At 56.0% G+C, this 17374-nt stretch overlaps 2 protein-coding genes across 2 annotated transcripts in view; both read right to left on the bottom strand.

Moving 5' to 3' along the window:
- Positions 1-94: 94 nt before the first annotated feature.
- Positions 95-7091, bottom strand: LOC144251019 (differentially expressed in FDCP 8 homolog). Its single transcript, XM_077794150.1, has 5 exons — positions 7082-7091; positions 3728-3861; positions 2698-2795; positions 1601-1750; positions 95-271 (listed from the first exon to the last, which is right to left on the bottom strand). Exons 2-5 carry the CDS (start codon positions 3849-3851, stop codon positions 95-97), a joined length of 549 nt encoding a protein of 182 aa, XP_077650276.1. The 5' UTR covers positions 3852-3861; positions 7082-7091.
- A 1842-nt stretch (positions 7092-8933) lies between these two features.
- Positions 8934-17374, bottom strand: part of LOC144251018 (ribosome quality control complex subunit TCF25-like) — a 28178-nt gene continuing 19737 nt past the window's right edge. The window contains 6 exon segments of the mRNA XM_077794149.1: positions 8934-8972; positions 9310-9382; positions 10797-10876; positions 11528-11618; positions 12426-12584; positions 16095-16182. Coding sequence (XP_077650275.1) covers positions 8934-8972; positions 9310-9382; positions 10797-10876; positions 11528-11618; positions 12426-12584; positions 16095-16182 — 530 coding nt within the window.

The following is a 17374-nucleotide window of genomic DNA, read 5'->3' as shown; positions in this document are numbered from 1 at the left end:
CACTGTGTACACTCTAGAGGATTCACCTGAACATGACCCACATCTGGAAGCAGAGCTTTGGACTTCTCTGCCCTGCCCCAGAGACCTAGACTGCTTATCCAGTAGGAGTGGGTCTCAGTCTTGGCCTACCTGTGCAGGTGTACCAAGTCTGAATGAGTCCCCAGATGATGGTGTTGCACTTGTGGCAGGTTTGCTTGACACTCTTGCTCTTCTCCTTGTAGAAGCGGTGCTCAAAAAGGACCCTAATGTTGGGCTCATCCTCATTGGGGTCCTACAGACAGAGAGCCAGGAAAGGGCCACCAGTGAGCTGGTTTCAACTCCTTTCCTTTATTCTAGCCCCTCTACTTATTTCCTCCAGGCACTGCTTATAGGACTTCGAGTTCCCATTAGCCATAGAAAGACGGTCAGTCAGGGTCAGATCACAGACCACCCACTCCATTTCCCGGCAGCCCTGTCAGCCACTTGCCACCTGGGTCTGCCCTGTGAGCAGGAATGATCTACTCTCCCTTTGCTGGCTGGGTGCAGATCAAAGCGACGTGGTGTGGAGCCCTTTGGGACTCTCCCAGGGAATGGCAGAGCCATGAAAAAGGATGACTCGGGTCTTCAACATCATTACCTGTCACACAGGCCCTGGACCACCTGGGGGGTTTTTCATGAGGAAAATCACACACCAATCTCCTTTAAATCACTGAGTTTTTGGATTGTGTGTGGCCACAGCCTTACTGATTTCCCAGGGTCTCCTGATGTGGAGTCTTCATTAGGAAATCAGTGAGGCTGTGGTCACACACACATTGTGGGTCACTGCAGGGCACACAATGACAGCCAAGCCGAGGAACACAATTGGCCTGCAGTGGACACCTAGGGATTTTGGACTCTGGGATTCATTACCTCCTTCTGTTCTCCTGTCAGGAAACTCCTCCTCATCATCTAGAGAGGAGGATGTGGCTCAAAGAGGTACTGCCCCACTCACTTGCTTCAGTGGGGCACCTGACCAGAGCTGGCACACTGCGGTGCTTGTTTCAGGCATGGCCATGTGGCAGGACCAGCCCATCAGAGGTCAGGAGGGCCCAGGACTGACTTCTGCCCTAACCACTGACAAAGGGGAGCTTCCGACTGGGGCTGTCTCAGTGTTCCAGCACTTGCCTAACTGGCAGGAGGCCCCAGTTCCATCCCAGAACCACCAAAAAAAAAAAAAAGAAAAAGGAAAGGAAGCTCTCCTCTGCTGCAAAGCCCAGCTGCCGTTGCTGGGCTCGTGTCTGCATCACCTGTCTGCGGACTACTGAGGAGGGGTCAAACATGGAAAGCAGAACAAAAGAGGGCAGGATTCCTGAGGATCTGTTGGTTAACAAGAAAATACTTTCCTTCTCATTTAAGCTACTTAAGGTCAGGTTTCTGTTCCTTGCAACCAAGAGGGGAAAAGCCTGCACTTGGGTTAAGGGCCCATCCCTCGCTCTGCATTTCTAGATGCCTTTATATCTCAGCCCCTCAGAGCCCAAAAAGACGCACCAGGGAGGAACTGGAGGCCACCCTGGTGCTCCTGTCCCCACTGCTACAGCCCTGGCTCTAGGCTCCCCCTGTGGCACAGCCGGCCAGCACCCACCTTCAGCTCCTGGAGCTTCAGCTGCAGGTGGATCAGCCTCACCACTGCGTCCTTCTGCTTCTCCGACTGCTCAGGCAGCTCCAGGATCACCTGCTTGCATTCCTCAATTGCCTGATGTAGTTGCTGAACATCGGAGGCCAGGAACAGACCCTGCCAGGTTGGGGAGCAGTCAGATGGCCACTCCTTGGACTCTCCCTTGGAGGCCAGACTGGTCCTAATGGACAGTTAGGCACAGAGCAGACCTCAAGCCCTTCCCCCAGATGAGGACTTGTAAAAAGCCCAGGAGAATTAGCAGCACAGTAAGAATCCATCCTGCACTGCCTGTCCCCAACTGGACTAGTCTACCCACAGACTTCTGAAGACCTAGTAATTCAGGATGCTTTCCAAAATACAACTTCCAAGGGCTGGGATGGACGCTCAGTGGTACAGGGCTTGTTTGACATGCTGGAAGCTGATGTAGTCCCCAGCCCAACCCCCACTCCTCCACACACAAGCACACTAACTGCATGGGCAACATTTTAAGGCCACATACAAAATGAAAAATGAATTAGAATCAGGTGACTTCTGGCTAAATCTTTTTAAGTTACATTCTGATTTTACTGTGTTTCTCTCAAATAAAAGTTGGAGATAGTTTGCATAAAACTAAAGGCTTTCTAACTTTTCAAATAATTCCAGCTCTTCCACATTCACTTTTCATTCAAAGTAACCCTTTTGTAGAACTTCATGTAGAACAAGCAAGAGTGGCCCTTCAGTGCTGGGTGGCTGGGGAGGCAGGGAAGGCCTCCTGCTTTCCTCATCCACTCTCACTCTACTGCAGATCTACAAGACCCCTGAAGACCCCAAAGGGAACCAATGCTCACACTGGCTCCCCAAGAATCTGGAGCAGGAGCCTAGAGGAGGGCGGAAGCCCCAGGTTCTCAAGCTCCAAACCCAGGCTTTCTCCATCTGCTCTCAAACAGGCTCAGATTCGAGCTCCAGGGGACTTGGCTGAGGAGGGGACTATCAACACCTGAAAATGGTGGTTCCCTGGGGAGGGAAGACTGCACACCTCAAACCTCATGGTCCAGCCCCTCTCCCCTCCCAGTCCCAAACCTCACCACAGGGCGGGAGAAGTGGTCCTCAGACAGGCCAAGATCCATCATGCGCTCAGAGTAGTGGAACCCAGGCTCCCCAGGGGGCAGCTCAGGCAGGGTCTCTGGAGGAAGAGAGGAGGGGCATGGACGATGGTAGGAAAGAAAACTCAGCCTGCTCTCTCTCATGCTCCTCATCCCCCAGGAAGGAAGCTGGGGCCACTGGAGCTGGGAAGTGGGACGCAGGTAGACACAGGAAGGAGGCCCTGGTGAGCTGGGCCTGCTCAGCTCTGCACGCCCATTTGGTTTAATTCAAAAAGATGAGGTGGAGGGGCTGGGATTGTGGCTCAGTGGTAGAGCGCTCGCATAGAACGTGCAAGGGCCTGGGTTCGATCCTCAGCACCACATAAATGTGAAATAAAGATATTATGTCCACCTAAAACTGAAAAATAAATATTAAAAAAAGATGAGTTGGAATGGTATTCAATGGTGCTAAAAGAGCTACAAGATAACTTTATAGAAACATCTCAGTTTCTACAGCAGATACCTCATGTATAACTACATGGACTCTGCACTGATTCTACACAGCCAAAAAAGCAACTGAATTTCTAAAAAAAAAAGGAAGTGTGTGTGTGTGGTGTAGCCACTGAACAGTTATAACACAAAATCCATACTCTGGTGTGTACTGCAGGCCACCTCTGCAGTTCCTGGATTTATACCCTCCTGACCCCTAGGTGAGCAGGGGCCTCTGCACAGGATGCTCCACCTGCTAACTTCCCCCACCAGTCTTGGCTCTGAGTTTGTTCCACAAGTGTCCTCTGAGCGTGGACTATGTGCCAGGCCCTGGGATTCAGCAGTGGCACACCAGACACAAATCCCTGCCCTCAAAAGCTCCTGCTGGCAAGAAGGCAGAAGCAATCCACAGAGCAGGTAGAAAGCGATTGTGCCCTAGGGAACCCACTCTGGGAGAAAGCCAGCATGCTGGAGAGGGCAGTGGGAGGAAAGGTGGTGGGCTGGGAGAAGGGTCAGGGGGCCCACAGAGTCCCCCAGCACCTACCTTCAGAAGAAATGTCCAGGGCCTCCTCACTAGGTCCCTGCTCATGCTGCCTTGGCCCCAGCTCCTTGTTGAAGGGGTTGAGGTGGGCCTGCCGGAACGGGGCCAGCTTCTCATCATATTCCATAGCATTCCACCTGCAGTAGCCAGGCAGGGCAAGATGAGGACCCAGGTCCCAGCCTCACCATGGAGCATTCCCATTCCCGAAAATCCCTGCCTCTTTCAGGAAGCATCCCCACACTACAGCCTCCATCCTCAGACTCTCCCTCTACAACCTGCAGACCCCCTCCAGGCCCCTTGGCAGGCTCCCCTGGGGAAGTCTACAGTGACCGGCCCTTCTGATGTCCGTCATGTATATGACTTATCCAAGGGTGCCCAGCCAGATGCTCTGGAACCCAAGGTCTTCCCTCCCAGCTCAGGGTTTTTTTACCCCAGACACTATAGGGCTCCAGCGCTGGGGTCCCCCATACATTTAAACTGGCCTCACTTGGCCAAGTCCTGCCATGTCCTTGCTGTTGGCCGACTTCCCTGAGACACGTCTCCTACAACTGGGATCCTCCATCCCAACCTAAGGTGCTCCTTTTCCACCACAACTCCTGGAACTGCAGCCAGTGGGGGGCCCACCCTGCTTTTCTGTCTGTTGTGTGACTGGCAGGGCCCACCTTCACCCTGCTCCGGGAATGCCTCCAGGTTCTAGACTCTGCTGGCACCTCTCAGGTCTGGGTTCCAGTCCTGCTGAGAGCCACATGACCTGGGACATTCTCACAGCTCCGTGCCTTGTCCTCCAAGGTAACAAGAAGGAAGCGCCTAGTCAAGGATCAGTAGCTGTTCTTTCCCGTCACAGGACTCAACAAACTAAGGACACACAGGGCTAAGGACTTAAGGCAGGAAGGAAGGGCTTTGTCTGGGCAGAAACACAGGCAGCCAAATATGGCTCCCACTTAATTAGCTGGGTCACACTCCTCAACCTCTCTGGCCCTGTTCCCTCCATGGCCTCCCTCTACCTCCATTCCATCATCCACAAGTCAGCCACTTTCCAGGTGAAATTGGTTCACAGAAGTTGAGCATAAAATAAGCTCTTGGTAAGATTTACTCTGATAGGCAGGGTACAGTGGCAGACACCGCTTTGAAGGCTGAGACAAGAGGATCACAAGTTCAAGGCCAGCCTCAGCTACTTAGCAAGACCTTAAGCAACTTAGTGAGATCCTGTCTCAAAGTAGAAAACAAAAAGGGCTGGGGATGTGGCTCAGTGGTAAAGCAACCCTGGTTTAAATCCATTGTATAAAGAAAGAAAAAAACAAAAACAGAAAAGATTTACTATCATAGGAAGTCAAAAGATAATTTTTCAAAGCTGTGCAGTAAGTCCAGGGGTCCTGGTTATGCTTCTTCCATACCTGTTACACAAGACAATCCTGTGACTTCTCCTCTGCTCCCTCACCCAAAATAAATGGAAGAGAACTGAGTCCAGAGGGAAAGGCCCTGCCCTGGGTCCCAGTGTCACCTCACTGGCAGCTAAACAGCCCCACCCCAGCCCCATGCTGTCCTTACACTGGAGTCAGGAGCTCCACAACACCTGTGGATCCTGTCCTGCTTGTTATGCCTCTGACGTGGAGTATGGGTTGGGCAGCCAAAGTTCTAGTCTGGCAGGAGCCAGCACCTGTTGACAGGCAGCTCCTGGGTCAAAACCGGAAGGTACAGAAGAGGATGAAGGTGCTGTGGCTCAAGCCTGGCCTCTCACTATCACCTGGTGACTATGGGTGGCTCACACTGGGCACCAGAGTCAGAGGCAGCCATCTGATACCCACCTCCCAAGTGCCCAGAGAATAGCAGGAGAGATTATGCACTCCCAATATTCACTGATGCCTTCATCTTGAGTAGGGAGTCCTCGTTTTTTGGCTTGTCACATGATTTCCCAGTCTCTCCTGCAGCTAGACATGGTAATGTGACTATGTTCTGACCAATAGGAAATGAACAAAAAGATCACACAAGACTTCTGGGAATTGTTCTTAAAGGGAGGGCTGCCCCTCTGCAGTCCTTCCTTCCTCTCTTTTGCTGTCTGGGGTGAAGATGTACTGAGTAGAGCTGGAGCAACTACCTTGGGCAGGGACATAGAAGTCACAATGCAAATGGCCAAATGACAAGATTGCAGGAGACGCCATCTAAGCCCTGAGCACTCACTGCAAAGTTTCTTTCAAGTGAGACAGAAACAAACTTCCATTCACACCACTGTTATTGGGGATAGAGTTCTGTCTTTTGCAGCCCAAATAAAACCTGATTCTTCACCCTAGTTGCCTCTTGGTGTTAAGATGAGCAAGCTCAATTTAAACCCCAGTTCCGCCAGTTCCCCACTACATGACTTGGGTAAAAGCCTACACATTTCTCTACTTCCAACTTCTCATCTCTCACATGAAGATATGATAGTACCATATGGGCCTATTGTAAATATTGGTTAATACAAAGTTCTGAAAGTGCTGGCCAGCACATAGTAAGCCCATGATAAGTACCAGCTACAACTTGTTATTATCATTGTTACCATTATTGTTGAGATGACAACTCTGATTTAAATTCTGGCTTTCCTAGTGATGAGCTACAGGACCACATTGCCTACAGTCAGGGAGAACACTGCCTCCTTAAGTGGATGAGAGGTTAAATGTTCATATAGACATGAAAGTCAGCAGCCCAGAGTTGCTGCTGAGAAAACTATCACTGTTATCACATGATAATGAGCCCAATAGAAAGGAATTGGAGTAGAGGGCTTGGAAGCCACCCCCAGGAGCTCTCCCTGCAAACCTTAGCCTGAGACTCAATATCTTTACACTTCCCAGCAACTGTCTTGGGGCTGCAATCTCCTGAGGAAACAGCATCTTTTATTCAACTCCTGAGTGGCATTGTCACCCCCCCAGGCCTGGCACCGAGGCAGTGGATGGATGAAGCAGTGGTGTCATTTGACCTCTCAGTGCTAGTTTCTCTCCTGACTGGTTAGGGAATCAAGTTTCCCTGTCTGCAGAGCGCAGATAGATGATGTCCCAGCACATGGCTGCAAGAGTACAGCTGCTGACTTTAGTAGAGAGCCAGCAAACCATTCCCTTCAAAGTCACCCCACAGAGCTCTGCACCCATTATTCTGGCTTGAACTTAGAAAGGAACAGGCAAGAAAGGGGAGAGAGAGAGGAAAGAACCCCACTCTCTATCCTCTGCCCTCTAGAGATCTCCCCTCTTGTAGTGGAGGTGACTGCAAACATAGCAATCAAAGAAATGTCAGAGTGTAGCCAGAGGAGCCCCAGGGGCAGAGGGACACTGAGCTGAAGCTGAGGATATCTTCAGGATCCATGCATCAGACCCCCGATGTCCTGCCCACCTGGCTACCATTCCAGCTGTCATCTGGAGGTCCTGAGAGTTCAGCCTGGAGGGGGATAAAGTGCGCTTCATCCGTACCTTAAACAAGGCCTGCCAGGACCCAGGTGTGCCCAGGGACAGGGTTACCATTCCTTTAAGGACGACCCACCAATGAGGCTAGCTGCAGAGACAAACCTCCCCCAACCCATATCTCCACCTTCACCCACCACCCGAATGCACCCTGGGGATACTCAGGTCCTGGTGGGGATCAGTCTGCCACCACGCCCACCCATTTCATAGAGGGGAAACCCGAGTCTCAGAGCAACCCAGCATCACTGAGGAAGGCACAGTGATGCGGGTCTTTGGGCCTCCCGGATCCCATACTGACGGTGACAGTTAACTGGGTGGAAAGGTCCCTCCGTCTAGGTCCTAAACTCTGCCAGATGGAAGTGCCTGGCACTCCCGGGAGAGGACCAGAGGATGGGCAGCTGGGGCCGTGAGTCCGGAACCCTGCCTCCGGCGCGCGGGGGCCTCCCCCCGGCTCTGCGCTCCAGCGTCCACGTCCGCAGCCGGGCTTCAGGAGGTCCTGCCGGGCGGGCCGTGCTCGCCCGAGGGCCAGCGCTCCCGCTCCCCGCCCGCTGGCCGGGCCCGCCGGCCGGAGGCCGCTCTGCGCTCACCAGAACTCAGCCGCCGCCGCCGCCGCTACAAAGGCGCCTCGGCGGCTACATTGTGTCCGGCCCCACCTCTCGCTGCTGCAGGCTGCTGCAGCCTGCTGCACGGAGGCTCATGACACCAGGTCCCCAGGGCGCGCGCCCTGTCCGGCGCCCGGCGGCCTCCACGTCCCGCCCCCCGGGGACACAGCTCACCGTGGTAAGTCTGGAGGCTGCAAAAGTCCTGGTTAAAACCGAGCCACATCACTTTAAAAAAGAAAAGTGGAACTGGGGATGTGGCTCAAGCGGTAACGCTCCCCTGGCCTGCGCGGGACGCTGGGTTGGATCCTCAGCAGCACATAAAATAAAATAAAGATGTTGTGCCCACCGAAAACTGAAAAATAAATATTAAATAATATTCTCTTTCTCTCTCTCTCTCTCTCTCTCTCTCTTTCTCTCTCTCTGTCAAAAAGAAAAGAAAAGAAAAAGAAAAGAAAAAAGGAAAAGAAAAAGAAAAGTGTGTGTGAGGGGCATGCCTGCAGTCCCAGTCACTCCAGAGTGACTCCAGAGGATCAGGGGTTGGAGCCTTGGCAATATTGCAAGACCCGGTCTGGGGCGGGGGACCCCTCTTGGTTGAGGAAAAGCGAGAGCCGCCTAATAGGCAGCAGACGTTGTGCTGGACCTTGTTGGTCTTCTCTGTTGGTGAGCAGGTAGCTTCACTCATCTACCCCAGTTTCCTCTCAAGTCCATCCTCGACCCAGGGAGGCTGGGGCTGTTCAGTGCAGCAGCAGTGGGAGACAGCCTCTGCCGCAGAGGCTGGAGTTACTACTGCTTTCTGGGAGTTTGTAGACAGAAGCAGGGTTGATCCAGCTCACAGTCCTGCCCCCCAGCTCAGGGATAAGCTTTATCCCTGCAGGGAGGAACTGAGACAGAGGAGGGCAGCTGTGGGGCATGGTGCCCCTGTTTCTGGTCTCTGTGGAAAGACTCTGGAAATGGCCACTTTGCTCAAAGAGGGCACCATGATGATAGAGCCTATAACTGGGGGCTCCCAAGTGGGAACTCCAGACCACCTCTTTTAACCCTATCCAAGCCTGGAGGTGGGTGGTCTACAGGTGGGATGGCTCATCAACTTCACAAAGATCACATCACCAATAAGGAGTGAAGCAAGATTGCAACCCAGCTCTGGGTGACTTGGTGCCTTGTGCTCATCCTCTCCAGACCTGTTCATACTGGAGGGGAATTTCCTTCCTCTGGCCTCTCTCCCTGCAGCAGCGAGACATGTCTGAGCAGGGCCTCTCTGTGCTGGGACTGGGGACCTGGGGCCCAAGCAGGGAGATGCGTCATCAAGCCCGAGGCGGCCTGCACCCCAGCACGGGGCCTGGACAGTCCTAAGGTCTCTGTTGAGGACATGAAGCTCTGAAAAACCAAAGGCACATGTCTACCCAGGCCAGTGCGAGGCAGGAGGCCGAGGAGCCCTGCGGTTCCCAGGAGCTGTCGGCCCCGCTCCTGTACTGCCCAGCATGGTGCTGACGTTGGACATCTGCATGCAGACGACTGGCTTGAACCACTCAGCATAGAAGCTGAGATGTGCCCAACCTACCTCCACAGTGTTATTTGGCAACAGTGACCGGAAGAAGAGGGCAACCGTGTTTCCATGGCTGACAGGACTTAACCTGAAAGAGGAAGTCAAGAGAAGTCATAAAACAAAGCTAGACTCCCCTTGACTCCTCCCAAGGCAGGGCAGGGTCCGGCTTGGGGTGGGGCCATGGACACCCAAGGACAACTGGGAAGGAAAGGAAGGGGCCTGGGGGTGGCTCTTCAAGGAGCCTAGTCTGTGAAATGACCACAGCCAGGCTGTCCTCTGCCATGGCACAGGCCTTGTTTCCAAGAAGAACTGCAGTCTCACTGGGTGTGGTGGCCATGCCTGTGCCAGCGACTTGGGAAGCTGAGGTAGGCAGATCATGAGTTCAAAGCCAACCTGGGCAAATCAGCAAGATGGCCCCAAGATTTAAAAAAGTGCTGGGGCTGTAGCTCAGGGGTAGAGCACCCAGGTTCAATCTCCAGCACCACAAAACAGAAAAGGGCCGCAGGTGCACACCTCCTTCAGCACCAGGACAGCAGAGAACAGAGCCACAGGCAGGAGACGCCAAGGCCACTGTCTGCTGGATGCCAGGGCCACACCCATGCTCTGAGGAGGAGAAAGCCCATGTGGGCAGAGAGCAGAGCAAGGTGCCTCTGTACCGCTGACCAACGACCTCCTCCTGAGCTACTGGGGAGCTTGACACAATGGGCTTCACTGTGAGCACACAGTCCCATTATAACTCCTACAAAGTTGGTGGGGAAAGGTGGGGCTGGAAGGCAGCTTGCCTTAAAAGGGAGGGCCGCCAGCAGTTCTGGGGCTTACTCCAGACAAGCAGCTCCTCAGCACATTTTTCCCCTGCCAGGATGGAACCCAGGTCACACATACTAGGCAAGTGCTCTGCCACTGAGCTGAACCCTGGTCCTTTGGATTTTGAGAAAGGGTCTTGCTAAGCTGTTGGCCTTGAACTTGTGATCCTCCTGGTCTCAGCCCTGAGTAGCTGAGATTATAGGTGTGGCTCTAACACCAGAAGTAAAGGTGAAAGGGCTCTTGTTGGCTCTGAAAGCTGCCCACACTCCGGGAGCAGCCTGGAGACGGGCTCTGATGTCACTTTCTGTCCCACCAACCCACTCTCCTTGCCTAGCCTCATGGGCCTTCTTGCTGCCTTCCTGCTGCTCTGGGTATCTCTCGGTGCACTTTGGACCTTACCCTTATCTCTAGGTTCTACAGTTCTCATCTGTTCCTACCACAGCAGCTGACCACAGGCAGAGTGGCTTCTTATTCTGCTTCCCACTGTGTTTCTAGTACCTGCTACAAAATCTGGAAAGAAACGCTCAGAGTTGGGTGGATATGTGCAAAGGCAGCTGTGTCCTGAGTGTCACTGCTGCTCCCTCTTCCCTGTGCCTGACCGCTGGCCTTCTGGGCTGCCTTCGGTGGGCATCGAGCCCCGGGGAGCCCCGAGGCACTGACCTGGGTCTGCACAAGCACAGTGGGGGTGAGGGCATTACCTCTCTGGTCTGACGTAGGAGTAGATGGTGTCCAGGGGAGGCAGAGGGTCAAACCCCATCACAGACTGTGTGGTCACATCCTTTAGAAAGGGGAGAAACAGTGACGCTAGAGCCTTCTGGGGCAGGTCACTCAACAGAGAAGGGGAATGGGCTTGGCTTTCTGCCCCTGGGCAGGGGCATGGTGGGAAAGGTCAGGCACACAGGAAGTGCCCACGCATGCCATGATCAAACTCACTGTGGTGCCCAAGCCACACAGCACGGGCTGAACCACGAGTCACACAAAGCCGGCACAGCCCTGTCCAGCCTCTCTACCCTCTCCCGCCAGCACCATGCTGTCACTACTCATCAGAACAAGCCTTCCTGGCAAGAAGAGGTTGGCAGTGCTGTCCTGAGGATCAGCAGAGCAGCTTAGGTAAATTAGTGGTGTCGAGGGCCCCAAGGGACCCCCTGTCCTGGCCGCCCTGACCTGCCTTTTCCTACGCACCTGTGGTGCCCTTGAGGTTTCCCCACAGCAGCAGCCTGCTCTCAGCAGTGTTGCATGCAGGCCTGGCCACCAGCAAGGCACGTGGGGCCAAGACCATGGGTGCAGCTGCTCCTGGATTGACCAGCACCCCAGTAGGCCGAGGGAAGGTACTCATGCCCCCTTTGGCCTCACCCGCCCTCCTGCCTGTGGGCTGCCAGGAGCAGGAGGGGAACAGTCACACAGCCCACCATCAGACCCTCCTCCTTACCAGGGGAAGCGCAGCAACAGCCTCCCTGATCTCCAAGAGGATCACATGGTGATGGATGTTTCTGGGTGCATGCTGGTAGAGCATCTTCTGCCTGAGGCCAGGGCAAACAGCAGCAGATTAACCAGTGCCCACCCTGCAAACTGCCAAGCCCTTCCTCCCTGGCAGGTCTCCATCTCCCAGGATCTCCAGCTTCACCCCCAGACGGCCAGGCAGTCAGTCCATGGTGTGCTGAGTGAGTCTCTGAAGGACCCGAGTGTCACTACAGCTGAGGCATGGGGCCTGCCCCTGCTGGACACGGTGGGGCGGAGAAGCTGCACAGGGAGCAGAACGTGCTCCTGCCCACTGAAACATCCCCTCTAGTTTGGAGAACAGATGAGTGCACAGTGAATACTGGCTGCGAGGGCCAGGGTGCCAGGGCCCCCACTCTCCCATCATTTCTTCAATTTTACTTCCACAGCAGAGGGCTTCCTCTGGGCAGTTAGGGGAGACTCCTGGCCAGCACAGACCACAGAGTCCTCACTGTACCAGCCAGCCTGGCCACAGCAGTCCCCAGACCACAGTGCTAACAGGGCCAAAGGCCAGACCATGGGTGGGAGTGGGCCAGGGCTGCTGCTTGCTGCTATCTCTGCCAGCAGGTGTGAGCCTGGCACCTGCTATAGCAGATGTGAGAACCAGGCGCACAGCAGTAGGCAGGACAGAATATGGGCAGACCCATGCCATACCTACAATCCCACCTGGACAGTGGCAGCACCCTTAGGGTCTACATGCTCACCCACAGGAGAGCAGGGCTATGCCAGCGGCAGCAGACATGAAACCACTCTGGCCCACAGCATCTAACATCAGAGGGTGCCCTGAGAGGGCAGGAGGGGCTGACCTGCACGAATACCCAGCATCTCACCTGTTCTCACAAGCCTCCACAGCGGTGTCCCCAGCGTCCACTGCCTGAAGAACCTCACGGACATTTTCCTCCAGCCAGCTCATGGTGGCAGGCTCTTTCCAGAGGACGTGCGACCTCCCGAGGTACAGACTCACCAGCTGGATCAGGGCAGGGGGCTGGCTGTGGGAGCAAGGCCTGGGTCAGGGATGGGGGGCTGGCTGTGGGAGCAAGGCCAGGGTCAGGGATGAGGAGCTGGGTGGAGCAAGGCCTGGGTCAGGGATGGGGGACTGGCTGTGGGAGCAAGACCTGGGTCAGGGATGGGAGCTGGGTGGAGCAAGGCCAAGGTCAGGGATGGAGAACTGGGTGTGGGAGCAAGGCCTGGGTCAGGGATGGGGAGCTGGGAGGAGCAAGGCCTGGGCCAGGGATGGGGAACTGACTGTGGGAGCAAGGCCAGGGTCAGGGATGGGGAGCTGGGTGGAGCAAGGCCAAGGTCAGGGATGAGGAGCTGGCTGTGGGAGCAAGGCCAGGTTCAGGGATGGGGAGCTGGGTGACACAAGGCCAATGTCAGGGATGGGGAGCTGGCTGTGGGAGCAAGGCCAGGGCAGGGATGAGGAACTGGGTGGAGCAAGGCCTGGGTCAGGGATGGGGGACTGGCTGTGGGAGCAAGACCTGGGTCAGGGATGAGGAGCTGGGTGGAGCAAGGCCAAGGTCAGGGATGGGGATCTGGGTGTGGGAACAAGGCCATGGTCAGCGCAGGGGACTGGCTTTGGGGGCAAGACCTGGGTCAGGGATGGGAGCTCGGTGGAGCAAGGCAAAGGTCAGGGATGAGGAGCTGGGTGTGGGAGTAAGGCCTGGGTCAGGGATGGAGAGCTGGGTGGAGCATGGCCTGGGTCAGGGATGGGGGACTGGCTGTGGGAACAAGGCCTGGGTCAGGGATGGGGAGCTGGGTGGAGCAAGGCCAAGGTCAGGGATGGGGAGCTGGCTGTGGGAATAAGGCCAGGGTCAGGAATGGGGAGGTGGCTGTGGGAGCAAGCCTGGGTCAGGGATGCGGAGCTGGGTGGAGCAAGTCCTGGGTCAGAAATGGGGAGCTGGCTGTGGAGCAAGGCCTGGGTCAGGGATTGGGGGCTGGCTGTGGAGCAAGGCCTGGGTCAGGGATGGGAGGCTGACTGTAGGAGCAAGGCCAGGGTCAGGGATGGTGTACCGGCTGTGGGAACAAGGCCTGGGTCAGGGATGGGAGCTGGGTGGAGCAAGGCCAAGGTCAGGGATGGGGAGCTGGGTGGAGCAAGGCCAAGGTCAGGGATGGGGAGCTGGGTGGAGCAAGGTCTAGGTCCGGGATGGGGAGCTGGCTGTGGAGCAAGGCCTGGGTCAGGGATTGGGGGCTGACTGTGGAGCAAGCCTGGGTCAGGGATGCGGGGCTGGCTGTGGGAGCAAGGCTTGGGTCAGGGATTGGGGGCTGGCTGTGGGATCAAGGCCTAGGTCAGGGATGGAGAGCTTGGTGGAGCAAGGAAAAGGTGAGAGATGGGGGGCTGGCTTTGGGATCAAGCCTGCGTCAGGGATGGGGAGCTGGGTGGAGCAAGGCCTGGGTCAGGGATGGGGATCTGGCTGTGGGAGCAAGGCCTGTGTCAGGGATGGGGAGCTGGGTGGAGCAAGGCCTGGGTCAGGGCAGGGGGCTGGCTGTGGGAGCAAGGCCAAAGTCAGGGATGGGGAGCTGGGTGGAGCAAGGCCTGGGTCAGGCATGGGGAGCTGGGTCGAGCAAGGCCAGGGTCAGGGATGGGGATCTGGCTGTGGGAGCAAGGCCTGTGTCAGGGATGGGGAGCTGGGTGGAGCAAGGTCTAGGTCCGGGATGGGGAGCTGGCTGTGGAGCGAGGCCTGGGTCAGGGATTGGGGGCTGGCTGTGGAGCAAGGCCTGGGTCAGGGATGGGGGGCTGGCTGTGGGAGCAAGGCTTGGGTCAGGGATTGGGGGCTGGCTGTGGGAGCAAGGCCTAGGTCAGGGATGGGGAGCTTGGTGGAACAAGGAAAAGGTCAGAGATGGGGGGCTGGTTTTGGGAGCAAGCCTGCGTCAGGGATGGGGAGCTGGGTGGAGCAAGGCCTGGGTCAGGGATAGGGGGGTGGCTGTGGGAGCAAGATCTGGGTCAGGGATGGGGAGCTGGGTGGAGTAATGCCAGGGTCAGGGATGGGGAGCTGGGTGGAGCAAGGCCAAGGTCAGGGATTGGGGGCTGGCTGTGGGAGCAAGACCTGGGTCAGGGATGGGGAGCTGGGTGGAGCAAGGCCAATGTCAGGGATGGGGAGCTGGCTGTGGGAGCAAGGCCAGGGTCATGGATGGGGAACTGGGTGGAGCAAGGCCTGGGTCAGGGATGGGGGACTGGCTGTGGGAGCAAGGCCATGGTCAGGGATGGGAGACTGGCTGTGGGAGCAAGGCCAAGATCAGAGATGGGGAGCTGGGTGGAGCAAGGCCAAGGTCAGGGATGGGGAGCTTGGTAGAGCAAGGTCAGGGCAGGAGGATGGCTGTGGGAGCATGGCCAAGTTCAGGGATAGGGAGCTGGCTGTGGGAGCAAGGTCAGGGTGCAGGATTGGGGCTGGCTTTGGGAGCAAAACCTGGGTCAGGATGGGGCGTGACTGTGGGAGCAAAGCCTGTGAGCAGACCCCCCAGCAGGACCGTCTGGAGCAAAAAGAGGCTGTCTCTCAGCTACTGAGGGACAGTCCACCTCCTGAAGGGAGGGCAGAGAGGTCTGCGACTTGAATCAGTGCTGTCTGTGCTCCTCAGCTGACTGAGATGCTCAGTGTACATTTGTGTCTGCAGAGAGCAAGTGCAGAGGATGAAGGCTGGCTAGGGGACGGGGATTCTGGGGTGGACCCCCATAACATGTTTTTCTTTCATTTATGTTTTCTTTTTATTTCTGGTACTGGGGATTGAACCCAGGGGTACTCTACCACTAAGCCACATCCTCAGCCTTTTTATTTTTCATATCTTATATATATTTTTAGTTCTAAATGGACACAATATCTTTATTTTATTATTATTTTTATGTGATACTGAGGATCAAACCCAGTGCCTCACAAGTTCACAGCAAGTGCTCCACCACTGAACCACAACTCCAGCCCCCTTTATTTTTTACTTTGAGACAGGGTCTCGCTGAGTTGTTGAGGCTGGATCCCCCTCCTCAGCCTCCAGAGTTGCTGGGATCATAGGCTGTGCCACTACACCTGGCTGACTCCTCTGTATTTTTTATGAGAAACATGAAAAAGGTGATATGTGCCAATGCAGAACGTGGAACATACCAGCAACGAGAGCCCTTCTGCCCACAGCCAGTGCCTGTGGGTCATGCTGTCTGACCTTAAGCCCTGCTGCCCACTCCTGTCAAAAAGCATCTCGTGAACCTCATGTCTTAGGCCAGAGGCCATTTACTTGACCCACCAGTGTTTCTCTTCAGACGTAAGGTGACCCATATGTGGACACAGACTCCAGGCCTTCCTTAGGGGACAGTAACAAACATCCCCAGGGGTTTCCTGTCTCCGAGATTGCCATCAGGCTGAAGCAGGTTTCCAGGAGACTGAGCCACACACACACCCTGACCCTGCGGTGCAGAGCGCACCTGCCACCCCTCCACTGCCCTGAGGGTAAGCGAGGGCCCCCAGGAGGCGATGAGGATGCCCACCAGGAGTTATCCCAGCAGGGCACCAAGGCTCTACCTTATCTCAGCATCTGGTCCAAAGAAGCGGTGATTGGAGACGGTGGCATTGGCCTGCACACTGCAGTACTCGAGCAAGGGCATGAGGACTGCAGGAGGAAGCAGAGGCTCAGGTGCTCAGTGGCCAGGACAATGACCCGGGGCCTTGTGGGCCCTGATCACAGACACGACTGGAGTTGGGACGTCACAGAGGCTGCAAGGCCACGGGGTCCTTGAGTCTGACCAGTGTTCCGAGCTGCTGCAGGGGGAGTGGCTGAGCATGGGGGTCCACAAAGGATGAGCAGGTACCTCTGCACCCTGGAGGCAGACCCTTGTCCTCCAAGTGCCCTTCCACATCTCAGGGAGACTTGCCATCACCCTTCAAGCATGAGCAACAGACCCTAGGACAGACTGGTGAGAGTGGGGTCGGCTAGTGCCCTGGAGGAGGTGACCCTACAGGGCCCCAGGGTAAGGACAGTGGCCAACACATGGTCACGGGCTCTGGGTGTACAGTCCTCTGGGTCAGGGCCTCTCCAGCTCTAGTACTGTCCCCATGCAGTACTCTCCGGCTGAGTAGGCAGGGCTTCCCTACACTGCCCACATGCTGAGACCCTGCCAGAGGCAGCTGCTGGGAAAGCCGGCCTACCAACTGCCTCCCAGGGACAAGCCGCAGTAGGGTCTCTCCTAAGGGATAGCCATGACAGCTCTGTTATTCAACGTGGGCCCCGTGGCCCTGTGTCCCCCACCTCGGCTGGCCTACCGAGGGCTCCCAGTTGCATCGAACCCGAGGGGGACAGAGGTGGCTGTTGGGATGATGGGCTGAGCCCTGAGTTGGTGATCTGGCTCTGCTCCTGACAGGGAGCTCTGGACACTGCAGGTGGGTCTGCCTGTGCTCGCGTCCACCCAGTGCTGGGGCCTCTCCATGGCTTTGTCAGAGCCAACAAAGCAGTGCTGACTCTGGGACTTCCCCTCAGAGGGGCAGTCACCGAGTGTGTGCACACCTCTGTCACAAACACTCCTACCCTCAAGTGCAAGGACGGCCTCCTCTAGAGGGTCACTTCCTGCGTGCTTGTGGAGAAGGTTCGCCACCCGTCGCCTGAGTAGGCAGCAGCCCCCTGGGCCTGCCCTGGGTGCAGATAGAGGCCTAGTGTGTGTGTGGGGGTACCCTGGAAATGCAGCGCCGTACCACACACTGCCTCTGGATCAGGTCCAGGCCCCGCTCAACCCTCTGCTGCTGTTTCTCTCCCTAACACTAAACACCAATGTGCATACCCTGTATCTCTCTCCTGCCCTGTAACTAAC

Source organism: Urocitellus parryii, chromosome Y (genome assembly GCF_045843805.1).
Source record: "Urocitellus parryii isolate mUroPar1 chromosome Y, mUroPar1.hap1, whole genome shotgun sequence".
Classification (NCBI taxonomy): Eukaryota; Metazoa; Chordata; class Mammalia; order Rodentia; family Sciuridae; genus Urocitellus; species Urocitellus parryii.
This window is presented reverse-complemented; position numbering and strand designations above follow the sequence as displayed.